Here is a 15649-nt window from a genome sequence, read left to right as displayed (position 1 = left end):
ATGTTGGATCGGCTGAGTCGAACTCCTTCTGCACTTCGGGTCAGCCGAACATGCTGAGCATGTCCGGCCGACCCGAAGCCAGGAGAAGCAAGCCGATGTACGGCTGAAATCAGCCATACCAGCCTGAAGTGAATAGCCGAACAGTGTTCGGCTCACTTCACTTCAGGTCGGTCATTCACTCGGCTGCCTACGGCAGCTTAGTGAATAGACCCCATAGTCTCTAGATGGGGACGATTGGAGTGATTTTGAAAACACATGTCTTCTGTAATCGCCTCTAGAGACAGAATTTTGCAAGTGAAATTTTTTTACCAGGTCTATACTCCATCCCTTCTACATACATTAGGTCTCCACCATACACCGTGGTGTTTTAAGCGCTGCGGTCAAAGGGCAGATGTTTTCCACTCCTTTTGGTCTTGTCCACATATCTGTTCGCATTGGTCTGAAAACACCGCTTTTATGGAGACTGGCTTGGGTTTCCCCAATATATGCAATCCCACTTTCTGTTTATTGGGTCTTTTTGGTGAACTGATGTTGGATGCTAGGGCCCAGACCCTCATCCGTCTACTTTTGTTCTACGCTAAGAATGCCATCCTTTTGGTATGGGGCGGGCCCGCGCCCCCCTCCCTGAGTTGCTGGAAAAAACTGGTCAATCAGTCACTACCTCCTTTATAAGCTTATCTATGCGCAGAGCCCAGACTGATTTGAACGTATCTGGGGACCATGACTCTCCTCTACTGCTACAACAACTGATCCTGCATAATTGTACTTTGTGCTCTAGTATAAGGCCTGGAGCTCCATGTTCCTCTACTGGCTCCCCATGTTCATTGTATAATGGCGTGTAAGCGTGCATTTCCTATGCCTGTATTGAGACTGTAATTTATCTTTGTACTGAGACGGTGAACTCATTGTGATATTTTTCTTTGTTTTTTCTTGTGTTTTATGTCACTGGGTATGTAACCTGGATTTTTTTTCCTTTTTTTTTGGGACCTGTTTTGTATCTTTTTGTTAACTTGACAACCTAATTAAAAGCATCTTAAAAAAACCAAAACATAGTCTGAATGAAATATGCAAGAACAAGATTTAAGCAGCTAAAGAAATGTACTTGTGTTTATTATATAAACTTTGCAAAAAAATATAATGTCTTTTTTCTTGCTTCTGTAGTCTGTTCTTGGAGCCATATGTCTCATTAATTTAAAGGGAATGCTGTTGCAGTTTAAAGAAGTGCCCATACTTTGGATGAAGGATAAATTTGATTGTGTAAGTGATATAATTCTTAACTGTCATCTATATGACGCATACAAGGATTGTCCACATATGATAAGCTCCCTCATCAGGTTCTCATAATATAAGTTATCTTTTATCATGGCATTCCACATGTAACAACCCTCAAGGTTACAGACCTACTATACAGAGCTATGAAAATAACTTTAGAGATGATTCAAGCAAACCCACCAATGTACATAATTATTCCCTTATTCATTCAGCTGACTTTAAAAGTGAACGATGGCCAAGCATATAAAATACATGAGTAAACTTTTCTAACAACTAGAAAACTCATTATTTTATTTATCCCCTTTTTGTACATCATCCTGTAACAGCAGCATACTAATGTGATGAGCTCATCTTTGTGTTCCTCATCCTCTAAGCGTACTCCCTGTGTTAGACTGTCAGTACTGTACAATGGATTAGAATCTGAGTGACTGACACTGCTAGCACTCCCTCTCTCAAATTGTTACTTGTAAATCTGTTATACATTTTCTTACCTGGAGACTTACAGGGTTATTCACAAAAGGGTGAAGAGTTTGGAGAAGGCAGGAGAACTGAACAATCTAGGACAAAATAGCTGATTTGGAAAAATTCTCCAATTTAACTCGCTTTCCAGTTCAGCTATGTTATCCTAGATTGTTCACTTCTCTTCACTCCTCCTGCCTTCTCCAAACTCTTCACCCTTTTGTGAATAACCCTGTTACTGTTGCAGGCTGACAATACTGAACCACGGCCTTGCAATGAACCGTATTGTCACCCTGCTGTGTAAGCTACTTCAGTTAGCCATTGGGCTGCCTATCTGTTAGACCTGATAGGTCTGTCTATCCTTTACTGGTATTTTCTTTCCCAGTTTACATATTATAAATGTTTTTTTTAGCATGTTATAAATATGTTCCATTGTGATTTAAAATTCAGTGACAACCCTTCTTCCACATCCTACAGTTGGTCTGGGTGGTGACTTTCACAGCAGCGGTCATTCTTGGCCTTGACCTTGGACTGGCAGCAGGAGTTGGATTTGAGCTGCTGACTGTGGTTTTTAGAACACAGTTGTAAGTATATCTGCTTGTCCTATATCTTTTATCAGAAGTATACAACCCCAATTCCAAAAAAGTTGGGACACTGGGTAATATCTAACAGAATGCAATGATTTGCAAATCTCATAAACCCATATTTTATTCACAATAGAAAACATATCAAATGTTTAACCTGATAAAATGTACCATTTTTAGAAAAATTAAGGTAATTGCATTCTGTTAAGTAGACTTTACATAGCGTCCCAACTTTTTTGGAATTGGGGTTGTACAACAAATAGTCACAAGGGCTAACTTGTGCTCACAGGAAGATTTCTAAAATGTAGCTTACTGTGAGAGACCAATTAAAGTGGACTTTTAATGCCTTTCACAAAAAATCACATCAGCAAGCAGCGCTGCATGCTGATTTAAAATCATCTTAGATTCATTAATTAAACAAACTTGTTTTTCATTTACTTACAAATAGAGTATCTACTTCCTGGTCCACTTCTGGCACAAATGGTGTAATGTGCCAAAGTGTTGCCTCCTGGGAAGATTACATCAGCAGATCATTGCTAGAAAATCTCATCTGTAATTTTATGAAATCTCAGGGAAAGGTATTTTCCTCCCCTGAGATGATGTCCATGGTCATAAGTTCTAGTCACATGTGTCAGACTTCCAGGAAGTAAATGGAGATATATTAATCTGTCTTTAGTTAAAATGGCCACTGTCAGTAGAATGGAAAAGAAAAGAGAAATAAGGTATGCAAGAATACAAAGCCTGCAATTTTCTAGAAGTATGTGTTTGTAGATTGTCATTACTAAACATTTCAAAAGGTGTATTTGTTGTTATTTATAAAAAAATAATAGTGCAAAAATTAAGTCTTTTTAGAAAATATCTAAAAAAAACTCCCTCCTACTCACCATTTTAACAAGGAATCCATGATATTATCCAAGTAACTGTATAAAATAATAGTATAACATTGTACAATTAGATAACAAGTTAATCTATAGTTTAACAGAAAATCTGTTCCATTGGTTTTTCAAAGAAATGCCGATCTGCAATGGCCAAACAGCATGTCTGGGGAATGTACAGAAACCAAAAACAATGCACTGTCCAAAAGTGTTCAAATGTGTTCAAATAAAAACAAACCAAAAGCACTGAAAATAACAAAGTGATACAACTAACTTATGTTTGAGAATATCTGGGGGATGTGACACCTAGAGGGCGCTCATTGCTTAGTGCAGAGAATCTACTCTAAAAATCTGTGTTCATTCAGTGCACATATAACCCCTTGTGAAATATAAGAGTTTGTCTTTCATACAGCTATTGTGCATATTTTCTATTGGCATACATAATTTAGTTATATTATGTTGTACAGAAGTAATATATTATGCTTCCATTTTTTTTTTTTTAAGCCCAAAATGCACACTCGTGGCAAGAGTTGGTAAAAGCAACATTTATAGGAACCGAAAGGACTACTTGGATGTGAGTGCAACTACTCTATACTGTGTGTGTGTGTGTGTGTGTGTGTGTGTGTGTGTGTGTGTGTGTATGTATGTTATGTATATATGTATGTATGTGTGTTTGTCACTCTGCCTCTATCTGTTATTTCATTTGATATAAACGGAATTATCGGTTTCTTGATAGACCTTTGAGCCAGAGGGAATGAAAATCTTCAGATGCCCATCGCCTATCTTTTTCGCTAACGCGGGATTTTTTAAAGATAAGCTCACCTCTGCTGTAAGTTTGCACTTGTTTTGTCAGAAATGGCAATATACTGGAGGGAATTTATTAAACTGGAGCCGACAGAATCTGGAGCAGTTGCTCATGGCAACCAATCAGCTTCCCTCTTTAGTTTGCTCAGTTAAGCTTTAAAAATAAAAGATAGGAGCTGATTCGCTCCCATGGGCAACTGCTCCAGATTTTGTCTGCTCCAGTTTTTATACATTCCCCTAACACTGTTTTTATATATACACTGTGTTACCAAAAGTATTGGGACGCCTGCCTTTACACGCACATGAACTCTAATGGCATCCTAATCTTAGTCCATAGGGTTCAATATTGAGTTGGCCCACCCTTTGCAGCTATAACAGCTTCAACTCTTCTGGGAAGGCGTCCACAAGGTTTAGGAGTGTGTCTATGGGAATGTTTGACCATTCTTCCAGAAGCGCATTTGTGAGGTCAGGTACTGATGTTGGACAAGAAGTCCTGGCTCGCATTCTCCACTCTAATTCATCCCAAAGGTGTTCTATCGGGTTGAGGTCAGGACTCTGTGCAGGCCAGTGAAGTTCCTCCACCCAAAACTCGCTCATCTATGTATTTATGGACCTTGCTTTGTGCACTGGTGCGCAGTCATGGTGGAACAGGAAGGGGCCATCCCCAAACTGTTCCCACAATGTTAGGAGCACGAAATTGTCCAAAATGTCTTGGTATGCTGATGCCTTAAGAGTTCCCTTCACTGGAACTAAGGGGCCAAGCCCAACCCCTGGAAATCAACCCTACACCATAATCCCCCCCACACCAAACTTTTACACTTGTACACAATGCACAATGAGAAGTTGCCAGGAGAAGTACCGTTCCAAAGTACCAAACCCAGACACGTCCATCGGATTGCCAGACAGAGAAGCGTGGTTCGTCACTCCAGAAAACATGTCTAGACTTCTCTATATGCTTGTTCTTCACAGGTTGGCTTTAATCCAGTGAGAGTTCTGCACAAACGGAATAAGGCTTTGAGAAAAATTAGAAAGTTACTTAATAAAGGAATCCTGCAGTTTTCACCAGTAAGTCTGTTTGTCTACTGTCTAATCTGTGTTATACCGGTTTAATCAATAGTAAGTAAGCGATAACTATAATGCAGGACTGGACAAATGTCAGGAGCCAGATCTCCAATGCTTCTTAAAAATGACAGCTGGCATATAACTTTTGATGTTTTCTCTAGTTGCTCTAGTTGTTTTAGCTGAATCCTAAAACAAAATTGCTGACTAAGGAATTGGACAGAGAGGCTCCTTTTATTCCATATTATTTTGTCCACCCCTGCTATAAAAGTTCATGCACATGAGCACCTGGGGCCAAACCACATAACGTTCAGCCATATTTCTTCACCCAGTAGTCACAGGTAATGCATACAGCTGCCCAGAGAGATCAATTGCTGTATATGGCTGTACTCAGGTATATATTGGTACTTGCAAAAAGAAATGCATGTGTATGGATGTACAACCCTGAATGCAGACAGTCTGAAGCTGGTGTTGTATGTCCATGTCCATGCCCATGCTCACCGGCATATACCTACGTACAGCCATTAATTTCTATAGGTAGCTGTACGCAGCAATATGCCCAAATTGTACGCTGAACCCCCCCCCCCCCCCCCCCTCCCGCCGGGCCACCAAAAACCAAAGCACCATTTCCAATTTACTTGGTTTGCAAGGACTGAGATTCAATAACAACTGTGGAGCCAATGCTAAGAGGTACTGTATATTCATAAAGAAAAGAATGTGACATTCACTGCCGGTGAATTTTCATGGTGCATGCATTCTAGATTACAGAGATTTATTCACCAGCAGCAAACGTTTGGGAAACGTCACATTCACTACTATATAAGCATACCTTAAATGTTGAATAAGCTTGACATACTTGCTAAATAGGAGATTACGTACAATTCCACTTGGCTGGATATAGCTATCATTTGCATAGCATTAGTGGTCTATTAAGAGCTCTTTAATGCATTGTGAATAGATATTTAATTAGCCTGCACAATGTCTCATGTTTCATGTGGATGTAAAATACAATTGGCTGAGTGTAGGTAATTTATACCTTATCACATTACAGAAGGGTGTATTATGCACGTCTTATCAGTACATGGATTCTTATGATGATCTGGACAATATGAGGGTGGAGGAGCTGAACAATCGCATCAACACTGATGACCTTCCGTATACCATAGATTGGAACTGTGAGCTGCAACACAATATTGAAGTGCCCAAGCTCAATCTCCACACATTAATTCTCGACTTTGGAGCAGTTTCGTTCATAGATGTGTCTGGGATGAAAAGTCTGAAAACAGTAAGAATGTCCTTTATTTGTCTTAGTAGTATTTATAACAACATATCTATACAGCATGAGCAAAGCATTCTATGAAATATATTCTCTTGTCATGTTGCCTTTCAGTCTTAAATTTGGTGAATTTTCTATTGAGGCCATTGTATTATTATTATTACTGAAACCATTTACAAATTCCCAGATAGTGAAATTCAGTACCTCATAAATATTCACTCTCTGGTTACAAGGGGTCCTCCAGTCTATTCCTGCCATAAGCTATTCTGTCTTGTAGTACTGGGGTCCTTTGTTCAACTCTCAGTCAGGACACTATATGCATGGAGTTTGTATGTTCTCCCAATGCTTGTGTGGGTTTCCTCCCACACTCCAAAGACATACCGGTAGATTGAGGTTCCTGTCTAAATTGCCCTAGTTTGTGTGTCTATGTATGCATGTGAGGTAGGGACCTTAGATTGTAAGCTCCTAGAGTGCAGGGACTCATGGGACTTATGGATGAGCTCAGATTCAGCATGAACTCCTCCAAATAAGGTAGTGGCATGTGCACTTCCACCCAATCAGCTGCAGGCTGGGTATTCCCCACCCCGCAGCTGCATGTACAAAAAGGGGCTGGATTCTTGATCTGACATCATTGACCTTATATGGCCACATAGCCATATTAGTTAAATGTAATTTAACAAATATAGGCATGTACACATAGAATGTCACTGATGTCACTGAATCCCGCCCCTTTGCTTACATCAAACTGTGGGTGGGGAATTCTCAGCTCACAGCTGATTGGGCAGCACAGAAGGAGCTAATGAGAATGTACAGTATGTAAAGCACGGTGTAAACTGATGGCACAAAATACATTCATGTAATAAATCATTTTTCCTCAATGCCTTAAAGCTGAACTCTGGCTTAGGTTAGAAATAACCCTTGCAGTTTTACCCCGGACATGGCCTTTAACTCTTGTTGTGGGGGGTGGGCAGGCAAGGGTAACTAACCCAGCGTTCAGCGTTAATTCTAAGTAACAATTTTTTATCTATATAAAGCCAAAACTTTTTTTAGCAGGGAAGGATTTTACTCCTTTTGTACCACCACTGCGGGGAGATTAACCCTCTCTATGTACCCTAATATCTTTTCTCATCAGGGTTGAAAGTGAGGGAAAATACAACATTTTAACTTGTCACCAGAACAGAAATAAAGGAAACATGTTGCAAAGGGGAAACTTATAGTGACATTGTTAGATTATCTCTTAACTTTGGGGAAATTTCATCTTACTTCCTGCTGTGTATTCCGGACAGGAAGTGAAGTGACATCCCAATGGAACACAGACCTGGAAAAAAAACTAATGAGGTTTCCGTCTCTACTCTGTCCAACAGTAAAATAAAATGTTGGTGTCAGATATACTTTAAGGTTTATGAAACTAAGGTATGTTGTCCTTTTTTTCATGTCTAGCCATGGCTGCTTATTAATTATTTCTTAGTTTGTGTCTGATCATGCAATGCATATGAGTCTCCGAATTACATTTTAATAAAAACTAGAGACAAATTAATCAGTTGAGAAATCTCAAAAGATTTCTTGAATCTGATCCAGATGCTAGTAAGTAGAATCAAGCCTTTGTAATGAGTGATGTATATAAATCTAGATTCAAGCAGTGTAAGATTAGTCATGATAAGGATTGGCTCACTGATCTTGTTATGTATTTATTTAGTAAATTAATTTCAGATGATGGATGTAAGACAATACTAGTCTTGTAATATACGTTTTTTTTGTAATTTTCAGATTTTAAAGGACTATTTGACAATCGAAGTTGATGTATACATTGCTAATATTGATAGTAAGTTTGTTGTACATTAAACTGTTTCTTCCTTCTCACTTTAGACTGCAACATATACCGTAATGCATTCAACACATTTAATTTTATATAATTTATTAAAGAACAAAATGGGCTTTACTTTGATGTCACGTATACATATATAAATTCTTATATTTTTGATAAATAAAAAAAAAATTAAACAACATTTTCACAGCTTTGGCAATATTAATGTGTACATATGTAGTGTAGTTAACAAAGTAATTCATAATAAAGTATTTTATTTGTCCTGATGTATAGGGTATATCATAGTCTGGGATTTCCGTTTGGGAGCTATAGGTCACAAAATACAAAAAGTGAAATATAATTTTAGTGTGGAACAATTTTAGAATGTGGTATGTTTTTCTCCGATCATTAATAGCCTCCTTGGCACTGTATTTTCTTATAATTTTATTAAAGGTATTTTTTTTATTTTTAACTTTTTTCCTTTTCAATTTTTAAAAATGTTAAAAACGTAATTTTTTTATTTAATTTTTTAAACTAGGGGGCACTAAGGGGTTGTTTTTTTTTATTTTATTTACAGGGGCTTTGATACTTTGATACTAGTATCGCTGAGTGGAATACAGTATTCTCCTCCAGAGATACTTTGTATCACTTTTGTAACATATAGCCGGCTGGCAGTTTACAAAACACAGTGAGCAGCTGCCGGCTGTGTGACTGTCACAGCTCTGCGATGACAGCAATCAGCTCTCGCTGTGATCACAGGACTGTGACCACCTAATCTGCTGTTGAGGGTCTGCCTTGGATCCCGAGGGACCCATCAATAGCAGTAACTGAATATGCTGCTGGTCCCTTTTACGGGCCAGTGCTCATTGTACCAATTGATGGAATTATCGTTTAATACACAGAACAGGGCTAATACAAGAGTGACAATGCAATTCATATGGATAAATAGCATCCACACTGCTGGGCCAAAGTATAAGCTGCAGAGGCAAATGCTAACTTACTAACAAATGCTAACAATGATCTGTAGCATTAGACAAGACATAGAAGGTTATAAGGGTTTCTGGAGGGGTGTAAATGACCGTCCAAGAGAGATATTTTAAAGGAAAATACAAAATTTATTGCTAATACATGCTTGATTAATTGCATACATGATTCAAAACGGGGACATTGCATACATGATTCAAAACGGGGACTGCCATTATTGCAATACATGATTCCTAGCGGGGACTGCCACGGGATGCTACAGGCTAGTTTCTGCACTCCAGAGTGAAAGCAGCAATCACACGAACCACAAATATCGATCTGAGAGAACCAATACTCCTGGCGACTGCGATTGGACGACTCGATACCGCATTTAGGTTCCTCCCCAAAGGACCCCGGGGCCCCAGGTGTGACAAACCAATCTTCCTTATCCAACAAAGACCCCATCGGTTCCGCAGCTGTGATCCAGTTAGATACTTAGCACTGGTCCAGCCTTGACACCAAGCAAGCAGTGGAGGCAACGGGGGGTTTACTCCCCGCACGCTCCTGACTGGCTTCCTGGGCACTTCTCCCTCATACCGTGGATCAACCCGGCATGATTCATCCTATATCGGTCCCCTGATGAAGCCCATGGCGAAACGCGTCGGGGCCTATTAAGTTAAGCTATGCTTTGAAAACTACCATCTGGTTATAATAATTTAACCACATCTGAATTACATTGAACAACATAATGAATTGTCGGACCAAATGAATTTTAGAGTTGTTAATAATGAATATAACAATGTATCCTCCGCAGGGTTTTGATTTTTAATAAGATTGTTTTGAATCATGTATGCAATTAATCAAGCATGTATTAGCAATACATTTTGTATATTCCTTTAAAATATCTCTCTTGGACGGTCATTTACACACCTCCAGAAACCCTTATAACCTTCTATGTCTTGTCTAATTATGCAATTAGGGGGAGAGGTGTAAAACTAGGTATACACAGGGGGACTACCCATAATTTAGTAAAAATGATCTGTAGCAGCCTACTGTCTGCTACAAGGATGAAGTCTAAGAGAACATGGAGAAGAAGCAAGGGTCTATCTAAAGACTATACTGCTTAGCACTAAACAGGAGGGGAGAACAGAAGGAGATACCAACTGGACATAAGTTGCTGTAATGCTGAGCTACCACTAGAAGTTATCATAAACTACAACATTAATAATCTAAAATTCAATCTAATAACAACAACATAGAAAATATAATAGGTGGGACATAGCACATCACTGTCTCTAAACGTCGAACACTACATCTTATGCAGTAGTAAAAGTTGCAGCTTCGGATATTGAAACCTGCTTTGCACTGGTAGCTATAAGTGGGTCTGAAAAAAGCAACTCTATACCTGTGCTCAAGAGTATGGAGAGATATAAATCAGGACCAGTAGCGGGCAGTTTTAATACCCCTGTGACTGCTACCTTCTGTTAGGCAGGGCATGCTGCTTAACACTTTCTAATATTTACCTTTATTATTTTATCCTGTGTGTTCTTATGAGACGTGGTACAGACATGAGTCATCCAAAGGCACAGTTAGGAAAGTTTGTTTAGATTAAAAATGCACCAAATGTAATTAATGCAACTACCTAAAGTGGAAATCAAGGTGATTGTCCTTTCATCCATGGCAATCTGTCTGTACTCTAAATCAGTGGTCCTTACCTGTGTAATCTTAGAACCCACATTTGTCCTTGGTCATTAAATTGCACCATATTGGAACGCAGGGCATTGCGTTAATACACATTCCGGCGCAGGCGATCGAACTGTGGGCAGGAGGTGCGTTTGGGGTGGCATTCAAATAAATGGCAACACAATGCACCTCCCACACCAGAATGCGTGGTAGGTGTGATTGCATGGGACAGTGTGTTAATCACACGGGACTGTACGATTAATGCACTGTACTAGTGTGAACACACTCAAAAAAAATATTATTTTTTTTTTATACACCCAGTCTCCCTACCTTATGAGACACTCAGCACCAGGCAGCATATTTTGAATGGCTGCTCGGTGCAAGAACTGGTAGTGCTGCAAAAGGGGGAGGCTGATGAGCCTCTCACCTAGCGCAGTGGAAGGCATGCGATGACCCACTGAACACAGAGTTGTGTCCCACCAGTTGAGAACTATGGCTCTAAATCATTGTGTCATTCCTTATTCAGTAATTCCCTGCAGCCAATATTATTGTCAATTTACTCTTTAAATGCTGGTCATCTACAGGGTAACAGCTCCACTGTAATTTTCTGGTGGCTCCGCATTAAAATAGCAGCAATTGAGTGACTTTGGTGCTACCATTTATCAGACACTACAGAGTAACAAGTTTTAGAAGCTACTGGTGCAGTTTGTAGTAAGTAAATAAAGCCTCCAATATCTACATTAAATATCGACCTGCCCCTTTAGCCTGAATAATGGCTTTCTTCTACTGGTGGTACCTGCTGCAATGTCTTCCCACAACCCCATCTAATCTTCACTGCTGCCCTGATGTCACTTATTAATCCAGGTAATGTAGATCCTATAAGGTCCCTCTTCCCAGGGCGAAATATTTTAAAAAATAGAGAGTAACTGGGAAATGTGAAGATAGCTTCAGTAGGGATGCAGTAGGAAAATGGCACTTTTGGTTAAATGCAGAAAGTGCCATTTTCCTGCCGATACATCGGCGGGGAGGAGAGAAAGTGACAGCCGGCTGAGCGCTGCGGGAGGAGAACGCTGTGAGCGTCTGGTGTCTCTCCTCCCACACCGCTCGGCCGCCTATCACAGTGCGGCAGAGCGGTGTGGGGGCGGAGACAGCCAGTGTTTGTAGATAATTGAAGATATGGTATGTGGACTATATGTAATATTAAAACATTTTGAAAAAATTAAAATAAAAACATTTTCGGTATCGGTTTCGGCATGACAATGTTTTTTATTTCGGTTTCGTTTCGGTTTTTAAATGTCTATTTCGGCGCACCTCTAAGCTTCAGTGAACAATTTTAAGTACCAGAACACTTTTCAGTACCTTCCATTTGTTTTTAATTGCATTGTAAAGATGTCTCTTTATTAGGGCCTGTTTTCTGTAAGCCTTAACTTCCACATTTAGAGCCAATCTCTGGGCAAATCAAAAAACTTCCATTTCAGTGGGGCAACCCCACACACTGTAAGAGTTAAGTGCATGTTTATGCCTAGGGGACTAAAGTAAAACAGATTTGCTTACCTGATCCCCCTCTTCCCTGGCAGTCTTTGCTTACCGCACTGCCCTCCACTCTGGCTGGTGGAATGTCCCTCATATGCCCTCATGTCTATCGGGGATCAGGTAAGTAAATGTGCTTCACTCCATCCCCTAGGCAGAAAGAAGCACTTAAAGAATATAAGAATATTTTTTATTAACCTTTGTAGTGGACTGCAAGGGCTAACAGCTCATTTTGCTCTTAGACCACTCTCTGGAGCCTCTCCCCCCTCTGCTGCAGCAGTCTAAGGTCCCACAAACATCATGTCTGTACACTGTGTATAGGACCTGAGGACATTCTACTGCTGCAGTGTAGGAGAAGACAGACTTCAGGAAAGGCTGTCATAGCCTGCTTGCTTGGAGGAGTAGGTGAGTATATCTTTGTTAATTTAAACCCTAGCCAAACATGAGCAGTTAACACTTGCAGTACGAGGTTAGTCCCACTGCAAGGTTTAATAAAAAAATAACCCAGAGTTCCTCTTTAGCTCTTGCAGTGCCGAGGTAGCCCCACTGCAAGGGTAGTTTTTTGGTTTGCCCGGAGATGGGCTTTAAGTGTGGCATAAAAACACAAAGAAAGGCGAGCGCACAGCTGGTATGGACTATGACGGGTGGATAGATATATTTAAAACCTACACTAACCAAGAAAGCCAACAATGGTGGGACATTGCATTTTTAAACAAATATATTGAACTTGGCATCACCCCGAGAGGCCTAAGAATCCCCAAAACGTGTGATTTTCTTGATCCGGATCTTTCAGCAAATTGGCACCTCCTCTCTGAATTTTGTACCAAAAAATGGATAGAACTTATAATCACACAAAGAGAGCGTAAACTAAAAGACATAACATCAAAAGTCACGAACCTCCTAACCAACATCAAAGACTCCTTTGACAGTTCATGCCTTTACGCCCCATGGATGACAAACTTAACACACAACACCACCAGATTTGAAAATAACATCATATATTCCAAAGCCAGAAAATTAAAGAGGGACATCACCGATTATAATCTAAACAGAGTTTTCCATTGGAAGAAAACCCGTATGACCACCACAGCCAAACCACATCCCGTCCCCTTATTATCCATACATCCCATAGCCACAAACAGATCAAACCATATGAAAACACATACAGAGGAGACTTTCCCCACATCAGCGGCTTCTAGTCACAAGCACTGAATCAATTGACCAATCACATGTCTTTAGGATCGGCAACCACGCCCACCTGTCACTTTTAAACCGCTGCTTCTCCCGCCCGCACTAGCAAACCACTTCAGGCTTGATAAAGAGGTCTTGTACCTCGAAACGCGTAGCCAATCCTCCATCCTACGGACCGCAGTGTCCGTCAGCATTGAGCCCACTGCCAAGACAATCTAGCAGCACGATCGCTCATTCAAAAGATACCGCTACACAGCGGCACTCCTGCTCCCGTTCAGCCGACGAGTGGCAGCCTGGCCAGCTGCGCTCTTATTGCACCTGACGGCGAGCCTCACGGCAAACGTCATAGTTCACCCTGCCTAACTGACCCTCCAGCCACATCAACCACAGACGAACAACAACAGATTGACCCAGAATCATGTAGTCCGTTCTACACACCCACACCAACCAGCCACAGATACTGCCCAGCACTCTAAGCCGACACACTGCTTTCAGAGCTCTACCGTGAAGACTCCAGCTCGTCCGTCTGAAACCCGTGCTCTATACCCACAAGGACTGGTCAGAGTTACTCCTGAGCGTTCTAATCAACTGTAAGATTTTATCCCCTCTTCCAAAACAGTGAGTTTTCATTTTTATAATTCTTTTAAATGTCATACCTATACCGTTCCAGCAAATCCCAGGGTTGCAGCGCTTCTTTCCACCTTTTCTTTAAGTGTGGCATACACTGCTTATTTACTTCTGCTCCTTTGTTAGGCTTTGCTTTTGCTGTGTTACATCATGTAAAGCAAAGTATACTATTCAATAAAAAAAACAAATTTCCTTAAAATGCTTCCTATGCATATTTTTTTAAATGTTCTCCTTATTCTTTTATAGGTACTGTGTTGGATAAGCTAAATCACTGTGGTTTCTTTGATGACAGTATCCAGACTGCTATATTGTTCCCCACAATCCATGATGCTGTGCTGTATGCACTATCCAGAAGAAGCATGCCTTATTCCCATAATCGCCAAACTGTAAAGGTAAACAATATGCTGTAATTTCTGGCAGCATCGTTGTACCTTAGTTATGTATAAACAATTAAATGTAACACACAGCAATTTTCTGATACCAGGAGAAAGAATTTGGCATATATGAAAATGGATACCTAAATGGAAACATACGCAGTAGAGAACATTCTGTGAGTAAATTTTAAAAGAAGATGTTCATGTAAATGATGTTTCCTGTTGTCTACAAAAACCTATTTGGTCCCTGATGATTGTTACCAATGTGTATGTATAAAAAAGACACAGATTTAAAGTGACAATAGCCACTTAAAAACCAGGGTGTTTACACCCCCTTCCTGGCCAGGCCATTTTTTCAGTATTCAGCGGTGCAGTACTTTGACATTTATTCCGTCATGGAACGCTGTACTGAAATGAATTTGATACCGTTTTTGGGGACAGATAGATCTTTCTTTTGGTGGTATTTAATCACCACTGGGGTTTTAAATTTTTACTATATACAGCAAAAAGTACTGAATTTTCCCTTTATCATGTTAGGAAACATTTATTATTATCCAATTGTTTGGTAAAATATAAAAGATGGGGTCACGTTGGGTAAATAGATACCAAACATGTCAAGACTTAAAATTGCGCACGACCGCGAAGTCGCAAAAAATCGACCACACCCAAAATTGGCCATAGGCGACGTTTTAAAATCTTTTACCGCTCATCAATTTAGTGTTAACAGTGATTAATGGTCCTAAAATTATTGCTCATACTCTGACGTTCGCAATGATGTGAAACAAGTGCGGCGTAATGGGCGCTATCGCATTTTTGCGCATCTATGTGGGGGACTTTAAAAAATTGTGGAAGTTTTTGTGCGTAAATTTAATTTTTTGTGACCAATTTTTGTTAACTTTTTTTTTTACACTTAACTTTATTGTTATCACATAGGGGGATAAGAATCCCCCATGTGATATCAAATTACAGTGACAAGTCCTTTTTATGGAGACATCAGGGGTCTCTACCCCTAATCCCCATAATGTCACCTAGGTACCCCCAAAGAAGCTGATGAAGCAGAGATCTGCTTCACCAGCTTCTCTCTGGCTTCTGTAGCTGGAGAGTGACAGCTGAATGTGGAAGTGATGTAATAAACATCTCTTCCTGCA

At 40.1% G+C, this 15649-nt stretch overlaps 1 protein-coding gene across 1 annotated transcript in view; it reads left to right on the top strand.

Moving 5' to 3' along the window:
* The window catches only part of LOC108787500, a 176851-nt gene that overhangs the window by 78411 nt on the left and 82791 nt on the right, over positions 1–15649 (top strand). Inside the window, exons 30-36 of the mRNA XM_018557073.1 lie at positions 1162–1257; positions 2209–2315; positions 3695–3764; positions 4964–5059; positions 6105–6338; positions 8097–8151; positions 14374–14519. Of these exons, the coding sequence (XP_018412575.1) occupies positions 1162–1257; positions 2209–2315; positions 3695–3764; positions 4964–5059; positions 6105–6338; positions 8097–8151; positions 14374–14519 (804 nt within the window). The remainder of the gene's footprint in view (positions 1–1161; positions 1258–2208; positions 2316–3694; positions 3765–4963; positions 5060–6104; positions 6339–8096; positions 8152–14373; positions 14520–15649) is intronic.

This window comes from Nanorana parkeri, unplaced genomic scaffold, assembly GCF_000935625.1.
Source record: "Nanorana parkeri isolate BGI_ZX_2015 unplaced genomic scaffold, ASM93562v1 scaffold265, whole genome shotgun sequence".
Taxonomy (NCBI): domain Eukaryota; kingdom Metazoa; phylum Chordata; class Amphibia; order Anura; family Dicroglossidae; genus Nanorana; species Nanorana parkeri.
This window is presented reverse-complemented; position numbering and strand designations above follow the sequence as displayed.